The 18,630-nt window shown below is 39.5% G+C and overlaps 1 protein-coding gene across 8 annotated transcripts in view; it reads left to right on the forward strand.

The window, feature by feature from the left end:
• SPTAN1 (spectrin alpha, non-erythrocytic 1) overlaps positions 1 to 18,630 on the forward strand; it is a 45,665-nt gene that overhangs the window by 1,102 nt on the left and 25,933 nt on the right. For 7 of the 8 annotated variants that reach the window (XM_039720190.1, XM_039720186.1, XM_039720189.1 and 4 more), the window contains 19 exons: positions 1,908 to 1,958; positions 6,934 to 7,173; positions 7,797 to 7,922; positions 9,246 to 9,386; positions 10,201 to 10,347; positions 10,952 to 11,085; positions 11,747 to 11,891; positions 11,985 to 12,139; positions 13,375 to 13,510; positions 13,933 to 14,034; positions 14,264 to 14,401; positions 14,820 to 14,930; positions 15,365 to 15,442; positions 15,617 to 15,772; positions 16,113 to 16,317; positions 16,445 to 16,626; positions 16,898 to 17,141; positions 17,462 to 17,584; positions 18,293 to 18,510. In XM_039720190.1, the coding sequence (XP_039576124.1) occupies positions 1,926 to 1,958; positions 6,934 to 7,173; positions 7,797 to 7,922; positions 9,246 to 9,386; positions 10,201 to 10,347; positions 10,952 to 11,085; positions 11,747 to 11,891; positions 11,985 to 12,139; positions 13,375 to 13,510; positions 13,933 to 14,034; positions 14,264 to 14,401; positions 14,820 to 14,930; positions 15,365 to 15,442; positions 15,617 to 15,772; positions 16,113 to 16,317; positions 16,445 to 16,626; positions 16,898 to 17,141; positions 17,462 to 17,584; positions 18,293 to 18,510 (2,814 nt within the window). In that variant the 5' untranslated portion in view covers positions 1,908 to 1,925. Of the gene's footprint in view, positions 1 to 1,907; positions 1,959 to 6,933; positions 7,174 to 7,796; positions 7,923 to 9,245; positions 9,387 to 10,200; positions 10,348 to 10,951; positions 11,086 to 11,746; positions 11,892 to 11,984; positions 12,140 to 13,374; positions 13,511 to 13,932; positions 14,035 to 14,263; positions 14,402 to 14,819; positions 14,931 to 15,364; positions 15,443 to 15,616; positions 15,773 to 16,112; positions 16,318 to 16,444; positions 16,627 to 16,897; positions 17,142 to 17,461; positions 17,585 to 18,292; positions 18,511 to 18,630 lie in introns of those variants that run through there. The other variant, XM_039720193.1, reaches the window with a different exon arrangement.

Consider the following 18,630-nt stretch of genomic DNA (forward strand, 5'->3'; position numbering starts at 1 on the left):
ACCATTTTCCCTGATGCTGAAGGAAAACCAAGCAATTATCACTGTATATTTTTTCAGCAGGTTCATATTGGCTGTTCAGGATTTTTTTTGTAGCTGTTTTATCATAAACCAGGTTCGTGTTCCAGTCGAAAATGTACGTGACTCCTGAGCAGTCTTTCATACATATTTAAATAGGTTTTGAAGAGCAGTTGTCTGGAGATGGCGAATGAGCATATCAGGAGGAAAAAAATGAAAAAAAACAACCCCAAAAAAGCCAACTCAGCCTGAAATGGTTCTGTATCTTTCTGGAAAACAAATAATCCATTTTCTTTTGGCATTTTTGCTTTCAGCAAAGTGCCAGAAGATTCCAGTGACTGTGTTCAGTAGAAGGCCTTAGTCAGGGATTCAGATTTGTTCAACACAAATTTTAAATCCCACTGGGGGATTTTCATGCATTTATATACAGCTAGCAGAGAGTTCTCCTTGAAATCTTCATTTGTCCTTATTTATGGATTGTGCAGAGAAAATAATGGACAAAAGGTTGAAAATGGGATGCTTTCTGCTGCATTGTGTGCAGGATCTGTAACTGTAATAATGGAATTGTAAAGCTGTGGAAAATACTTGCAATAAGAAAACAGGTTACATTGTTCACAATAAGTAATTTATTTCTATTCTTGTTGAAATAAAAAGCCACAATATCCACATTGGTCAGACTGAAATAAAAATTTTATTTAAAGAAACAGATTGAGATGTAATGCTTATACGAGATCTGTAGTTCAGGAAGTTAAACATGATTCTGGTTGATTTTTTAATAACAGAGGAAGCAACAATAACAAAAATGATGGTTACATTTACACATTTTAAGCATTTTTTACACATTTTTCTCCTGCACAGCAGTAGGATAAGAGAGGCCTTAATTCTCTTGATGAAGGGTGGTACCTCTTGGTGAGAAATTTGTATTTCTCAATATGACATTTACAACTAACCTTAGTAATTTAACACAAATAGCTTGGTATCTTCGCTGCCATTTTTGGCCCATGTAATGTATTTATGAGGTTGTGACTGTTTTAATCATAAATACGTTGCTTTTTGCGGACAATTGATCACTTCCCCTCTATCGGAGGAAATACAAATTCCTCCCTTTTCTCCTCTGCTTGTCAGTGCAGTGTGGGAGTTTGTTTTTCCATTTGTGCCTGGAGGGAGTGTGGGCAGCAGAAGAATGGGGTGGAGCAGGCGCAGATGCCGCGGGTGGGTCCCGAGAGGGGCAGCCTGGGGCTGCTGCTGCCCCTGGCACAGGGGAAGCCAGGCCCGCACAGCTGCAGCGGGCACCGAGGCACACACGCACTGCTGCAGCTCTCCATGCAGGGATTGCAGCACCTCCCTGGGGCTGGGGAAGGCAAGGAGATTTTCAGCTGAAAATTCAGTGGATTGGACACTCTTAACAGCTACATCTCAAAAAATACCTTCTGTCACAGCTGCTACTTGTCCTTTTTTTTTGTTGTGGCAATTGAAAGTCAACATTTTCGTAGAGATTTACATTCCAAACCTTCTGATTGAATTCGTGTCTTCAAATTAAGCCGTCACACTTGATTATACTGTGGCAAGAACTGTCATTTGCCAAGTCCAGATAACTTGCTTTACTTTCTGTTTTGACCCTCTGGTTATGGTAGTTTTTTGGTTTGTTTTGAACTAACTGGAAAGGTTAGTACATACTAGATTAACTTAGTTTTCCTGTTGATATTGTAACCTTTTTTGCATGAGGGGATCTTGTAATTTTCAATACCTTGGGTAACACTAACACCAAATTGTTTTGTGTGACAAGGAAGCAAAAGGAAAGTGATTAACAGGTACTGTGACAGAAAAATTTCATCCATATCCTTATGCTGGTCATTAGTTGAATGTTATCTTGATTTCCCCCTCCCTTTTAGACTCTACATTCTTCCATCATGTTGTCATCGTTTCGTAAAGTCAAAGTCCAGGTATTTTTCCATAATGCATGAAGTGCCCTTGCCACACTTGCCTGTCTTTATTGCAGTGACCTGTTTGTAACAAAAGCCACTAGTTTGAATTTATTCTATACAGCAGGTGCTTTATTTGCACTTAGTGTGAGTCTGATCTGCCTTTCCTTTAATACTTTGAGTTGCCTAATTTCTGTCTGTGATGCATGATGTGTGAACGTTTTGTAGGAGTTATAGTTCAATATAATCAGGTTTTGATACTGATTAATTTTCCAGGAGGTTTTTATTTTAAAATGTATTTGAGCGGAATCTTTTTCTTTATAGCTTCTGCTATAAATCAACTGTGAAGAGATTTACAGTGTAGAACAATCTGCATTCAAAGTTGGTTTGGTTCCTGTTCATCCATTTGCACAGATTTATAATCCTTGAGTTGTTGTGCTTTAACTGTTTCTACACAGTGATGCTTCTGTTTCAGTGGTGATAAAATAAATAGGATGTGTGGATCAGACTTCAGCTGGGAAACACAAGCAACTAAATTTTATTTGGAAATGATAGTGATGTAAATGCTTATACTACAATTAAAAGGATAATGAAAAGATAACAAACGGGGATGAAAAATGCTGGGGTTAATTATATAATCTTACATTACCTGTAAACTCTGCATTTCTGCATTGCAGTCAAGGTAATTTGCTTTCTCAGGAGTCTCAGCAGAGTGCAGTCCTTGCCAGCCCTGGATAGTTTTATCAAAGGTCTATGACGTTAAAGCAAAAGCAAATCCAAAAAGCCCCCTTCTATGTGAAGACACCAAATTCAGGTGACCAATTCAACTGCTCTTGTTTAAACAGTGGAATTGAGATTTTAAGATTAAATGCCTAAAAATGAACAGGTCTTTATCTGTCTTCATATTTCAAAAGTGCATAGTTGAGGCTGTGCTCAAACCCTCTTGTCAGCCTAAATCACTAGTTTGCAACCGCTTTGGTTTAAACAATTTTCTTTTTTTTTTTTCTTTTTTCTTCTAATGCAACATTTTTTGTGTCCCTGCAATATCTGCTTAAATTTTGGGTCTGATTTGAATTTTACCTGCACTGTGGTTAGTTCTATAGCATCAAACAGCAACTTCAGCACATCTTTTTTTTTTTTTTGGTACTGCAGTGCTTTACTGATTTTTCTGGCTTGGAATTTGTGGAGGTTTGTCCCAATAGTGTACCAATCTCTAGGATAGGCTATGGCATCCTTTAGCTCCTTCTCTGAAATGCAGCATGCTCAGGCTCCCTTTGCAGGAGCTGTGCATGTTTGCAGAAGGATTCTCTTTCATTTTCCAGCAGTACAAATACTTATGGACTTCCCTAAGGCAGGCAGTCATGGTGGTTTGTTTCTTCCCTGGTGTTTTGAGGGAGCTGTGAATAGGCAAAATGAAAGCTATGGAAAATGTATGGGTTTTTTTTTTTCCTCTGTCCTTTTGAAGGTTATTTTCGGAACTAGTTTTTTGCTTAAAGAAGAAAGATCAGCAATCTGTTCCCGTTCCCCAGGAGGGAGTAGCTGATATCAGTTGAATCTTCTTTAGACAAGATTGACGATGTGTGATGTTGATGAACACTAAAAAAATACATTGAGCTGTTCATGTGTGGATGCTTGGGAAGCAGGAATGTTTTGGTAGGGAAAATATTTCTGTTACAGGCTACTGCTGAGGTCATGTATGCTGAATATATGTAACACATCAGGACTTATCTTAAGAGAAAATAATTTTACTACTTCTGAAGATCTTTATGTACTGACAATCTGATTTGGTTTTCAGGCAAAGGAGTTAAATTTTTTTGGAGCTTCATGTAATTGCTTTTAAAAATACACTAAAATCTTCCACCTAGCCCTGAATGTATTTCACATTTGTGCTTTTAAATCCCTGAAAACATGTTTTGGTAAGGGAAATGCTGACAGCTCTGCTGTGTGGCAGGGCTGTAATTCCTGTTGAACCCACCTCGATGCCGCTGCTCCCGAACCTGAATGGTGGTGCTGACATCATCATTGTGGCACTGCAGTGTCTGTAAATACCTGCAGCTGGATATTTTAGTGTGCTATTATGTATAATTTGTATTGACTGGGAAAGGCAGAGATGGAAGGATGAGAGTAATAAGTTTGTTTTGTGGTTTTGGTTTTTTTCCCTTAATTTTCCTACTTCTTTTTGTTGGCTGTTTCTTTTCCTCTCTAAATAACATCACCAAAACAGTGCAGTGTGAAGAAGCATTTCTGATTTTTTTTTTTTTTTTTTAGTTAGGACATAAGCTGACCTAATGTTAGCCTTACAGCATGAAAGGAGGAATGAAATGTCAGCAGGAGAGTCCAGAGCTGCTGTCTGGGCCTGGAAAGTTCCCTCAGCCCGTCCTTATCGCCGTGCACCGGCTGTGCCGGGCGGGGCCGGGATGACTCCGGTTATCTGGGGACAGCCTGCCACAGCCACATCCCAGTGCTTCAAAAGGTTTTCACCTTCAAAACACAAAGCACAGCTTCCAGTTGGTGGGATTCATGCAGGAAGTGCAGAGGTGTATCCTAGGTGTCTTAAATGGTGTAGTTGAACCAAGAAGTTTTGGGACTGTTTTGGAGGGGTGTTTGGTATTCCAGTGGTGCTGCAGTTGGAGGGGATGACACGGGAGGGAGGGAGACTGCATTGTTCTGCAGCATCCATGACTTTTGAGTTCTGAGCTCCCTGGTGGCTCTGGCAGCACAGACACTGCTGACGTCGGCTGGGGCTGCAGGAAGAACAGTCCATTATTGCTGCACTAAAGCACTTCTTTTACAATTGACTCGCTCCACTGTAGTTACAAAAGGAGCCTTTCTTTTAACCAGTTCCAGCAAAAAGAGGAGCCAGATTGCCTGGCTTGTGTGGTGAGAGGCAAATCAGCTCCCAGGGTAAATTACAGAAGGTCTCCCATTTGACTTTCAACATTGTAACAATGTTTGAAATGATAATTTAAATAATTTAAATATTTCCCTAAATTAATAGTAATGTAAATAATTAAATAATTTTAAATGTTTTCAAATCACTTTGCGGGGGTTATTTTGTAATATTGAAATACAAGTTGAGTTGTATTGTACAGTGAATGAGTGTACAGTGTTCCAGAGACTGCCCAGGATTTAATTTTCTCCCAGCACTGCCCAAACCCAGAATCAGCAGAGGGGCTCCAGCCATGCAGTGCATTAGACCAGCTGCCACTGTGTTATTCCAGAACACAATGCAGTTTAAAAGAAGTGGTTTTGGCATTCAAACACAGCATGACAGGCCAGGAAAGGAAGTTTTTAGCAATAACTTCCTTTCCTGGTGGAAAAAGGCTGTTTGAAGGAGTGCTGGAACAAACAGCTGCTTTCTCAGGGAACCATATCTGTGCCTGAGCTCGAGTTGTGTTCAGAGGTTTGAGCTTTTAATACTCAGATACACTAATCAAGTGGAGATTTTGGTAACACTGCCAGGCAAAACCTGGGTTTCGTTTATGTAACACAGTCTGCACACACTGGTGTGGTTTTTTTCCTTGCCCTCTTTTGACAGTAATGAGTGGAAGGAAAAACAAAGCTGAATTTTCTTTCCTTCCTGCAAGTGCCGCAGTGCAGTTGGGGCTCAGAGTTCATGGGAGCAAGGAGTGCTGCTGGCACGGCTGTCCTCTGCAGGGTGGGGACCTTGCAAGGCTAGCTCAGGAATGTGTGGATTCGTCCCCATGTGTTCCTTTCTGTCAGATTGTCCTTTTACAAGTGCTTGGAAAACATGGCCCTGTAGATCACTTTCCAACCTGTGGAGTTTTCCATACAATTATGCAAGATACATGTCTAATTAAAGCATGCAGCTAACTAATGACTAAATAACATTTTAATATTTAATGATGTATTTTAACTGATTGCCCACGCCTTTTAGTCTGCAGTTCTAGTCTGGGTTTCTTCCCTTTCTGATAGGATTGAAGAGAAGTACCTTTAGCTTGGAGAGTGCAGAATTGGTAGAAAAGCATTAAGTGAGTGACTCGTGTAATCACTTGTACACAAAGACATTAATTGCAAAGTTGTTCAGGCACAGAGTGTTTGTTGCAGCAACCTCTTGATATGCAGTTAGTTGTTAAATAAGTGGTTAAATATTCAAACTTCAATGATGATAATAGTTCCACTTCTAAAATTTGTGTTAGAGTTCTGTTCTAGTGCCCAAATCTTTTACTGAAAATCAAGCTGCTTTTGGAGAGTTAAGGAAGTGAAAATTAAAGGTCGTCATGTTTTAATAAAAAAAGAGAAAAAGCAGATCAGTAGTCAGGTCTTTGCTGCCTGTGGTAACAGTATTAGGTTTTAGTACATAAAGCAATGTAGGATTTTCAGTCAGAGCAAGATCATTGGTTAAACAAAATGCTCCTTGACTTACTTGACTAAGGCCACATCTGTGAAGCCTCTTACTGGCTTCTGAAAGGTTATGTAGAGTGGCAGGATGGGTTTGTAACTTTTTTAAATTGAGAGAATAAAGAAGAAATGCATCAGACAGAGAATGTGGGTCTATATATGTACGTAAGTGTATATAGATACATGTGGGCCACTTAACTGTTGTTCAGAGATGAGTAGTATTCTTTAGTACTGAATATTTTAAATGGAATACCTGGAGATATTGTATGTTATACAAGAATTATGTCTGTATCTACACACGTTTGTGCACAAACCCACATTTTTAGCTGTTGTGTTGGACACTTGCATGCTACAGTTTGAGATGACACAGACTTCACATGACTGCAACCATATTTGTCCAAACCAAAGAGGTGTTAAATGTCTTTGTAAATTTTCCTTTGCCACTTTCTGCCAGAAGTGTGGCTTTTATTTATATGTAAGATAATTATGTTTTATACACGTACCTGCACACACAGAGTAAGACTGTAAGTAAACCATGTGTGATTTTAAAAAAACACTTTTTTCCTGCATGAATCTCTTCCTGATCTGCCAGTTTTGTAAGACAAACATAACGGGGTTTCATTTTTGCTTTCAGAAAATGGACCCAAGTGGTGTAAAAGTGTTGGAAACAGCAGAAGATATCCAAGAGAGGCGTCAGCAAGTTTTGGACCGTTACCACAGGTTCAAGGAGCTCTCTTCTCTGAGGCGCCAAAAGCTCGAAGATTCCTATCGATTCCAGTTTTTCCAGCGTGATGCAGATGAGCTTGAAAAATGGATCCAAGAGAAACTGCAGATTGCATCTGATGAAAATTACAAAGACCCAAGCAATTTGCAGGCAAGTCCTTCTGCCACTTTCTATTTCTTGTGCTATTGATTTTAGGGTGTTACAGGTCAGCTGGGATAGAACAAACACAGAAATGAAACTTGATCTGAGAGTGAAGAAAGATGGATGCAAATACCCATGACCTTGCAAAGTGCTTTTCAGAAGTCTGGCTTTTTTGCTGATGTAATTGGAATATTTCTAGTAATGGATTGGATGCTACATCAGCATAGAAAATGTTGGTCAGTGTAATGTAGTGTAAAACCAACTTTGTTTAATTCTAGAATTTGTTGGATGCCTTAACTCTGTGAATAAATATGAATTATCACTTATTGTTTCCACAAAAAAAAAGACATTTGTAGAAAATAAGCTTGTGTGGGTAGAGCTAGCTAACAGGTTTTTAGGTGTTTGAGCACTCTCATGTGCAAGAGCAAACCCAAGAAAGAAATAACTAAAACTGGGATGTTTGAATCCACCTGTTGATCACCACGTGATACAACTGATTTCAACTGTGCAGTTTTAGTATTTGTTTGTCAGTCCTGAATATGCATAAAATACACTTAAAATCTTGCTGCTGGGGAATGTGGAGGAGTCCCTGCACCAAATCTCAGTTGCATTCTTTGATGTTTTCCTTTCAGGGGAAGCTGCAGAAGCACCAAGCCTTTGAAGCTGAGGTGCAGGCCAATTCAGGAGCCATCATTAAACTGGATGAGACTGGAAATCAGATGATTAATGAAGGCCATTTTGCATCTGAAACTATAAGAGTGAGTTTTAAAGCTTTTTTCCCTCCCTGCCTCTTACAGGCCTTTCCTTAAGCACTTTGTTCAGATTGCCCAGATAACTCTATATTCAAAACCTCTCTTTAACACTCTACAGGTATTTGATTAGTGAAATAATGAAAAAATATGTGTTTGTAAAGCTCAGAGGTGGTTTTCTCTTTCATGAGCGCCCAACTCACACCTTCTTTTGGATCCAGTTCTGAGGAGAACTGTTTAGAGATGAGATGTTTTTGTAGTGATTATCAAACTTAATTGCTAAGTTCAGCATTTCATTCTAACTTGCCTTTACTGGTTCAGTCCTTCACGCCGTACCGGACTGCCCAGCGCCCGATAGTCACGGCCACCCAAGTGGGCTCCCACATACGAGTAGGTGAAGCTTGTGGCTCTGCAGTGCAACTTGTTTTTGCAATGTCTCCTTCCTTCCTTAGTTGACAGTTTGCAGCATCCTTCTGGGCAGTGCTCAGAGCTCTTTCCTCCCTTGAAACGTCTTTAATTGAACTTTCTGAGTGGATCAAGTGTATCCGCCCATGATGTTCAAAAGCTCCTCTTGAATGACTTTCAAGTTTCAGGTCTCGATGAGCAAAGTGTAATAGACAATGGGTGGAGCAGTTACTTTCCTGTTTTGCAAGTTGTGTGCATGTGTGGGAGTGTGGTTTTACTTTTTGTTGTCTATGAAGTTACTAGTGGCTCCCAATAGTTTTGAAAACCCAAGTGCAGCCAGAGAAACTCAGTATTAAAAATAGTAATTGCTACTAGTATGTCCATATCATGTCACTTCACAAAATTAGCTAAATATATTACTGTTTAGTGTTAAGAGAAGTGGTTAAAATACAGTGAAATGGCCTAAGTTTGACTTAAACCGAATGTTTTCTTAAATAAGAGTAAATTCCCAAAGGAAAATGCTGTTCACGTATTGGTAATTGACTTTCATATAAAAGACTGAACATTTGAAGGGGAGAGCAGCAAGTTTTTGGTATGACTTCATATTAGCATAGAATTTAAATCAAATTTTATCTTTAAATGTTTAGCTCATAGTTACTTAAAGATAACTATTTGATAGATTCATTAATAACAACTGTCTAAATGCTCAGTTCAGTAATTTCTGGTTTTGTGTTACAACACTTTACATAATTTGAAAACTATTTACTAGGGATAAAATCATGAGGTTTGTCCCTCACCCTTTGTCTAAAGTAAGATTTAGGATGTACAACTTCAGAAAAACAAATAAATCTGCTGTTAAGGACAGGAAGGGAATAAATCTCATCTTCTTTGACAGGGGATTTTAATAAAAACATCCTTTTGTTCCAGACTCGACTGCAGGAGCTGCACCGACTATGGGAGTTACTGATGGAAAAGATGAGAGAGAAGGGAGTCAAATTATTGCAAGCACAGAAGTTGGTGCAATATTTACGGGAATGTGAAGATGTCATGGACTGGATCAATGATAAGGTGTATAATTACCTCCCTTTATTATGTCCTTGACAGGAAATTTGATGTGTTTGTGTGAAAAATTTCTGTCAGCATAGAGTTGCTGGAGGTCAGGTAGTCTCAGAAAGCTTGTAAAGGCACCTTTATTTAGTTATTCACATTGCATCAGCAGTATGTGTGCAAAGTGCTGCTGTTCTTTTGCAGCCACAATAAAAGTTATTAGTCTAAGAGGAAGCCTGTTTGTTGGAGAGTACTTTTAGCATAATCAATTCATTCTTTGCTTTGAGAAGACAAATAAAATTCAAGTTTCCTCTAAGGGAAATCTTCAACATGTAAAAGCAAATATTAATAAATATTCTAAATTATTTGTTTCAGAAAAGAGACAGCCTAAGCAACAAGCAGTTACTAAATGATTGGAATATCTTTAGATATTGTAAGGACACGAACTGCAGGAGGACTGTTGGCCCTTGATTCTTTGAACTCTAAGGAAGCAAACCACAAACCACACTATCAAAAGGCAAAAAGCCACAAAATAATCACACTGGTTTCCTTAAATGATGCTTTGCTATTTTATGTAACTGTGGGTTCAAACTGTAAACCCTGTATAACTGTTACTGAATACAACACTGCACTTTTTGTGCAGAAATCTTGCATCAGAAGCCTACAGCAAATGGAATGGAGTTTAATGAATAAACTTCATAGTTTTAAGTCTGACCTTAAACACTGTGATTGTCTTTGACCTATTGAAAATTAGGACAGTTAGGTTCCTAATTTTTAATAGTGATTTCCCATAGGATATACTGAAATTAACTTTTTTTTTTTTCCAATGTGCTAGGAAGCAATAGTGACATCAGAAGAGCTTGGACAGGACTTAGAGCATGTTGAAGTTTTGCAAAAGAAGTTTGAAGAATTCCAGACAGACCTTGCAGCTCATGAAGAAAGAGTAAATGAAGTGAACCAGTTTGCTGGCAAACTTATCCAGGTAAGTATTTATTGGTGTTGAAAATCTCTCTTGGCAAGACAGTTACCACAGCAAACATTTGTCTGTAGCTTTCCCTCTTTCCCCCCTGTTTCAGAGCAGATCTTTAAGCTTTGCTCCACATGGTTACTTGGCTTTCTTCACTTCAAATGGTCACCATTTGATTACTTGTGCTTCTGCTGAACAGCCTGAATAACTGTCCCATCTGGGAATGCTCCTGAAAATGTGGAGAGTAGTGATTATTAAGAGAAACTGTCATATTGGGGTTAAATTTATTTCCCTTGGACAGGAGTTTTAGTATCTCTTCTGGTTTGATGTCTGGGGCCTGAGCAAGGATGGAGGCAGGGCATTCCAGGGAAAAAGAACATACTGTTTATAGCCCTGTTCCCATGGACTAATCAATATATAGGGAAAACACTACATGAGTATTGAATGTTTGCACAGTGAAATTTCAGGGAAACTATTAAATTGGGTGATCATCTGGAAAGGACAGTAATTATAAATTGATCTCTTGAAGACCAGCAGTGTTTTGTCAATGAATGACAAAACCAAAGAAGAAATATATGAAAAAAACATAAGAAAATACCATTTTTCCTTTGCTTGCCAGGAAACACATCCTGAAGAGGAACTGATAAAGTCCAAACAAGATGAAGTAAATGCAAGCTGGCAGCGTCTTAAGGGTCTTGCCCTTCAGAGGCAAGGAAAACTCTTTGGGGCAGCTGAAGTTCAGCGTTTCAACAGGTATGAGCTTGGCTGGATCTGCTGAATGATGTAACCCTTGTGTGGGTGTTTAATGATGCATTCAGCTACACACAGTAGTATGAGAAGAGCTACTGTCTCCTTTTGCTTTGCTCTTCTGCATGACTTGCTGAATGAAGACCTTGTTGTTCTACAATTACTTTAGAATAGTCATTCTGATGGAGCTTTTCAGAACTTAGCAGTTTTGTTCTCCTTTCTTCTGAGGGCTTTTTCCCCCATTTCTATCCTAGATGAGCCTTAAATGGGGTGTGCTTTTTTTAACTGGATGTCAGCCCAGTTGCTCTGGAGACTCTGAGCAATGTCTTTCTATTCTCATCTCCATCTACAGCATTTTGAGATTTGCTGTAATTAAATTGGGGAAGGGTCCAGAGTGGGAAATGGATCCACTCTATGACAGCGCTCAGTGGTGCTGTAATTCCTGGTTTGCATCTGGTGACAGTGGCCTGTTAAAATGCTTCAAAGTTTCTTGAGATGCAGAGATAGTCTATTTATTTGTTTTCTGAAGGATGTTTGTAGTTGGCTGCAGTGTTTATGTATATGGGTTTGTATGCTAGTACGTCTGGCACACGTATAGGAACACATCCTGCTTCCTTCCTTTTTCCATACAAGACAAACCGCTTTCAATTTGTGCTTTGTTTTGAAGGGATGTGGATGAAACAATCAGCTGGATTAAGGAGAAAGGGCAGTTGATGGCCTCAGATGATTTTGGCAGAGACTTGGCCAGTGTGCAGGCATTACTGCGCAAGCACGAAGGCCTGGAAAGAGACTTGGCAGCTCTGGAAGATAAGGTACCCCGTGAGATGTATTTCACCTGCAGTTTAAATGAGGTAACCAGCTTGTAAAAGGCTGGAAGCTCACTCTCAGTTTGTGCCTGGGTTTAGGTGAAGGCCCTGTGTGCAGAAGCTGACCGTTTGCAGCAGTCTCACCCAATAAATGCTTCCCAAATTCAAGTGAAGCGGGAGGAGCTCATTGCCAACTGGGAGCAGATCCGGACGCTGGCAGCAGAGAGGCACGCTCGCCTCAACGACTCCTACAGGTGGGTCACTGCACAGACAGTGCTGCTTCCCTCCTGGCTCTCATTTGACAGAGGGCTCTTGGAAGGAGAACAAAGGGGTGCCATTTCCAACATTTGGGGATGATTGTGGTATTTTCAGAGCAGTCTTGTTCACCAAATTCTATTTTGCGCTAACTTCTTGGAGTAAAAGAAGTATTTATGTGATTGAAAAATTATTGCAGCTTTTTGTCATTCTCTGGGTGTGGATCAACTATCAAAATAGACAGAGTGATGTTTTAGGACATTGCTATTTTCTCCATCTAAGCTGAGACATGCATTTGGAAGCACGTTATCTGAATATGTTTCCATTTTGCTGATAAAAATTTTTTTAATACTTTTATTACAAATCTGGTCACTAGTCTTTAGGAATCTGTATGAAGACTGAAGTATGATATATTGTTTGATATATGGTCTGAGACCAAATGAATTCCCAGTTTCTGTGGTAGTTTTTTTTGCTGTGGAATTTGTGTTCATCCAGTCTTGTCTACACTAACCTAGTCTCTGAAAGATAACCTGTTAGATAACTGTTGAGAAGCCATACTAAAAACAAACTAATCCCAATACGGTGGTTAGTTTACATCATTTCTGGTTTTGTTTTTCTGCCCTTTGTTGCTTCCCACAGTGTAGGATTTTTGGCAGTGGAGACCCACACAAATAATCTTTTTCTTTACCTTCCCTACCACAGTCTCTTCAGAGCAATTAACAGCAAATGTAAAAAGGAAACAGAAACTGATCACTTTTGCTGATAAGTGTTAAGCATATGCCAAAGGCAACAACTAAAGGCATTCTGGAAGGAATTTGAGGATTTGTTTGCTTGTTTTAAGGCTGAGGCATGTGCAGCTGAAATTTTCTGTCAGTTCCCTCCCCCACACACTGTTATGGTTGCGACAGAAGCAGCCCTGTGGATTATCTTGAGAACTATATTTTGATTTCTGTTGTCCTCAGTGTGTAGTTAGGAATATTAATTTTACTTACAATATAAGTTATATGCAAAATACATCTTTGAGACATTGATTTAAAACCCAACATTTTCATAACTTCAAAAGACTTTTTTGATTGAAAGCATATTTAGTTATTTAACATTCTGAGCAGATTTTTATGTTGTTTTATTTGTATCTGAGGAACAGCTTTTATGTTTTTAACCCTTTCTCTGGGGAAAGGGAGAGAAACTCTGCAAATTAATTATTCCTAATAATTTTTTGCTTTGCATACCTAAGGCTGCAGCGCTTTCTCGCGGACTTCCGAGACCTCACGAGCTGGGTGACTGAGATGAAGGCTCTGATAAATGCTGATGAACTTGCCAATGACGTGGCTGGGGCAGAAGCCCTTCTAGACAGACATCAGGAACATAAGGTAGAGTGGTTGTACAGCCAAATGCAGTCAGCAGCCCTCTGATTTGTGTGTCTAACACAGTCTCTGAGTCAGTGTTCTAGCACTGGAATGCTTTGATCGTGCAACTAACACAGTACTAGATTGCTGTCTTGATTTAATATTCTTAAATTGTTTCTAGATTATAGATATATACTAAGCCTTTAAGAATGCTTATGATAATATTTTATAAAAAATAGGTCTGGGAGCAGCCAGTTGGACTAATGATAGTTTTTGTTCTCCATCATGAGGAATTCCTATAATTAAGGAGAAAGAATACAGCTCAAATAAACTTTTAGTTTCATTTTAATGTAGAAATTTATACCTGCCTTACGTGCATTGTAAGGTAATTCTGACACTCTGTACTAAGATAAATTTTGGTAACAGCTTTTTCACATCTTACATAGGGAGAAATTGATGCCCATGAAGACAGCTTCAAATCTGCTGATGAGTCAGGCCAGGCTTTGCTCTCTGCTGGTCACTATGCTTCTGATGAAGTTAAAGAAAAGGTAAGTTGAAAGCAAGAGCTCCTAGAAGAATTTTGTCTCTTTCTTCTGTGTCCCTTAATTTAAAAGGATGATCACATCAGGAACTGGAGATTTCATTGTTTACACAGGAGGTCATTTTCAATTCAGTGCTACCCACTTTTTTAGAGTCACAATTTGATTTTACATTGAGATGGAAGTGAACTAGAGTGTTAAGTAAAATTATTATGTTTTCCTCTTCCCAATCAATTAGCTGACCATCCTCTCAGATGAAAGGTCTGCCTTGCTGGAGCTGTGGGAGCTCCGCAGACAGCAGTACGAGCAGTGCATGGACCTGCAGCTTTTCTACAGAGACACTGAACAAGTTGACAACTGGATGAGCAAACAAGAAGTGAGTGCATATCTTTGAATTCTCCAGAAATGGTTACTTGAATTTCTGGGTAGTCTTTTGTAATCTCAAGCAATTGGCAGTGCTGGCAGTGCCATGAACACCCACGAGCGAGTGGGTGCTGTGCAAAGGTATTTATCTGACTGCCTGAAATGGTGCAATGGCTTTTTCCATCTGATGCGGAAACTATGAGCTGTGACAAGTGGGCTTGATGTGACTTTTTGTGTATTAACTGTTGTAAAATGCTGGTTGAATAAGAAGCTGAAAAGAATTATTGGCTGTTAGAAGCATAAAGCAAACACCATGCCATTTTACATTTCAGTAATAACATATGGCAGGAAATGTCCCCGGCTGTGCTTGAGCTCACTTAGAGCAGCTGAGTATGGAAACATTAAAATGTGTTTGTGTGTCCCTACTTCAGGCATTTCTGCTGAATGAAGACCTTGGTGATTCTCTGGACAGTGTGGAGGCTCTTCTAAAGAAGCATGAAGACTTTGAGAAATCCCTAAGTGCCCAAGAGGAGAAAATCACAGTAAGACATTGACATTAGGCCATCACTAAATGGACAAGAAGTGAAACAAGAGCATTTATTTACTGGAGAGGAGACACTGGTGGTAAAAGATGGGGTTTGCTTTACACAGTGATCTTCTGTTATATGGAATGTATTAGATCTGAAATGGAAAAGAGTGGGAAAAGTGTGGGACAGGGCTCGATTTCTGTCTCAGAGTCGGGAAACCTGGTGCTTTCTTATCATATTAGCACACAGGTGGATGAAAATTGGTCAAAAAACTGCTCTCTTCCACATGGAGAGGATGAGAGTACAGGGAGAAAAGGGTGTAAGGATAGATCTGCTAATGGCTTTCTGCCAGTTTTACTGTGATAAACTTTGGGGAATTGATATACTAAGCAAATTTTCACAAGCAATTTCTATTACACCAAATAAATGGAAACTTGTTTTCCCTCCAGGCATTAGATGAGTTTGCTACTAAGTTGATTCAGAATAACCACTATGCCATGGATGATGTTGCTACACGCAGAGATGCTGTAAGTATCCAAAATAAATTTGGACTGTAGGCGTTAAATCTTGTTCTACTTTATTATTTTACATGGTTTGACTTCAATATAGGATAAGTCAGTGGAGTTGTCCCAGGAGGGATACAGTGGTGGTTCTTACGAGCTTGAAGAATTTTAAAACCTTTTACTTTCTTCTTCTTTCAGCTGCTGAGCCGCCGAAATGCCCTTCATGAAAGAGCCATGCGCCGCCGCGCTCAGCTGGCAGATTCTTTCCATCTGCAGCAGTTTTTCCGAGATTCTGATGAGCTCAAGAGTTGGGTTAATGAAAAGATGAAAACTGCAACTGATGAGGCCTACAAGGTAAACACAAAGATGAATGGTAGAATGTTTTTAAGGCAGTAACAGGCTTAATCAGTCTAATGACATGAAGCAACATCAGCCAAAATGTTGCTGATAGTCGGTGGTATTAATGGCAACAGGAGGAACTGTGTAATTTCTTCCTGACCCCAAGAGGCATTTTCCCATCATACAGTAATCGTGCCTATCCAGTATCTTAAGAATTCTCATTTAAGGCATGTTTTTGGCACCAGATCCTCTGGTTACACAATGACATGTCTATGAATGTAGTCCAATTTCAAAAATTTTTCAGAGATATTTGGGTACTGGTTTTGAAATGTTCTATTTCTTTCTTTATCTGTAGGATCCATCGAACTTGCAAGGTAAAGTTCAGAAACACCAGGCTTTTGAAGCAGAGCTGTCTGCAAACCAGAGTCGTATTGATGCCCTGGAGAAAGCTGGCCAGAAGCTGATTGATGTCAAGCACTACGCGTCCGATGAGGTGGCAGCTCGCATGAATGAAGTCATCAGCCTGTGGAAGAAACTTCTGGAGGCCACTGAGCTCAAAGGTATGACTTGCTCAGAAGAATATGGGCAAATGTCTAGAGAGTTTAGCTGGGAAAAGACAGGAAAGGAGTTAACTTCAGTTCCCACTTGACTTACCTGTCCTGTTCTCCTCTTGCCTGTCTCTCTCAGGTATTAAACTGCGAGAAGCCAATCAGCAGCAGCAGTTTAATCGCAATGTGGAGGACATTGAGCTCTGGCTGTATGAAGTAGAAGGACACTTGGCTTCTGATGATTATGGAAAAGATCTTACTAATGTTCAGAATCTTCAGAAGAAACATGCACTTCTAGAGGCAGATGTTGCTGCCCATCAGGTAAGGAAATAATTTTTATTCCTGCCTTTTCAGATCTGCTCACTCAAAAGATGGTATATTCAGATATGCTCACTCAGAGACCTTAGCAGGTCTGGTTTTTATAATTTTTTTAGCTTTGGGTTTTATAGTTTGCTTATCAGAAACAATTTTGAACTAAAACATAATTTGTCTCTAAAATAATATCTTTATAACTTTAATAGAAATGAGCTTCTCAGTCACTACAGCCACCTAACAGAAATTCTGTCCTAATGATGTTGCTGATCAATTTTAGGATCGGATAGATGGCATTACCATCCAGGCACGCCAGTTCCAGGAGGCTGGGCACTTTGATGCTGACAACATCAAGAAGAAACAAGAAGCTTTAGTGGCTCGTTATGAAGCTCTGAAGGACCCCATGGTAGCTCGCAAGCAGAAACTCGCAGATTCTCTTCGCCTGCAGCAGCTTTTCCGTGACATTGAGGATGAGGAGACCTGGATTAGGGAAAAAGAACCTATTGCAGCTTCAACAAACCGAGGTTGGTCCATCCTGGTATCACTAGGATTCAGATGTCAGAATTACTCTGTTATAAATGGTATCTTTACAGAATATTCTCTGAAAATTTCAGAGCTGTTTGGTGTAATTAACATTGTCCAGAGTTACATGTTAGCCATTGCCCCTGGGTCTCGGTTATGTTGCTTATGTAATTGCAGAGGTAACATCGTTTCCATAGTACTCTGTCCTCATTGTTAGCGTTCTCCCTGTGCACGTTTGTGTATTGCTGGCTGCAGCTGCCTCGAAATTTTTGTTTCATCTAGTGACTCTGATTTAGCTGATTAATTATTTTGTATCTTTCAGGCAAGGACTTAATTGGTGTCCAGAATCTGTTAAAGAAGCACCAGGCTTTGCAGGCAGAAATTGCAGGCCATGAGCCCCGCATTAAAGCAGTCACACAGAAGGGAAATGCTATGGTGGAAGAAGGTATGTCTCAATATTTTTTAACTCTCGCAGTCTCTTGTTCTCTGACCCAGCACAGTTAAGAATTACTGCCTGATTTTATCCTGATGATAGGCAGGTACCTGCTAGCAGGATGAACTCCTGGTCATCCTTTCACCTGAAAATAAAAATGGGTTCCCAAATGGGAACCTGTCCTAATTTTGACAGATCTCTGTCTACTCTTGATGAACACTTATTTAGCATTTTTGTGCCTATTGTATTTAGTCTCTATAATTAAATATTTTAAGGGGCTCTATCTGAGGTACATAATCATGATGTGAGAGAAAATTCTCTACAAAGACAGTAATTCTTGCTTTTAAATAAATAGGCATCTTTATTTCTGACTGTTTTTAGCATGAAAATTAAAAAAAAAAATCCTGCTGGTCTGAAATAATATTTGTCTGCTGCCAGAACTCTGGAAAGAGATGACCTTTTCTGTTTCATCATTGAGAAATGTTATGTTGTGTCTCGTTTTATTCCTGTTGATTAAGATATGCTAGTACAGCTTGATTTGCAGGTTGTGTTTTCCAGTCTGAGGCAAAAGGACCAGCTGAGTTATGTTTTTATAATTCTAGTCTAAATAGGCTTTAAATTGCTCTAATTTTTTGACTTTGAAGAATTACAAGTAATCTTTTAATGCCTATTGCCTTTGTCTGCTGAAATGCTTCAGTTCCCTTTGCTTCTGTTCCACAGGACACTTTGCAGCTGAGGATGTGAAGATCAAACTGAATGAGCTAAACCAGAAGTGGGACTCTCTGAAAGCCAAAGCATCTCAGCGTCGACAGGACCTGGAGGATTCCCTGCAGGCTCAGCAGTACTTTGCTGATGCTAATGAGGCTGAATCCTGGATGAGGGAAAAGGAGCCCATTGTAGGCAGTACAGATTATGGGAAAGATGAAGACTCTGCTGAGGTATTTGAGATTCTTGTTTAAATCAATATTGCATAAGTACAGTGAGGATTTGTCCAGTGGAAAAAAATTAGCTGTCATCATTTCAGGATTCTTAACAATGAGGGCAGATTCTTGGATCAA

This window comes from Passer montanus, unplaced genomic scaffold (assembly GCF_014805655.1).
Source record: "Passer montanus isolate IOZ18808 unplaced genomic scaffold, ASM1480565v1 scaffold43, whole genome shotgun sequence".
Taxonomy (NCBI): domain Eukaryota; kingdom Metazoa; phylum Chordata; class Aves; order Passeriformes; family Passeridae; genus Passer; species Passer montanus.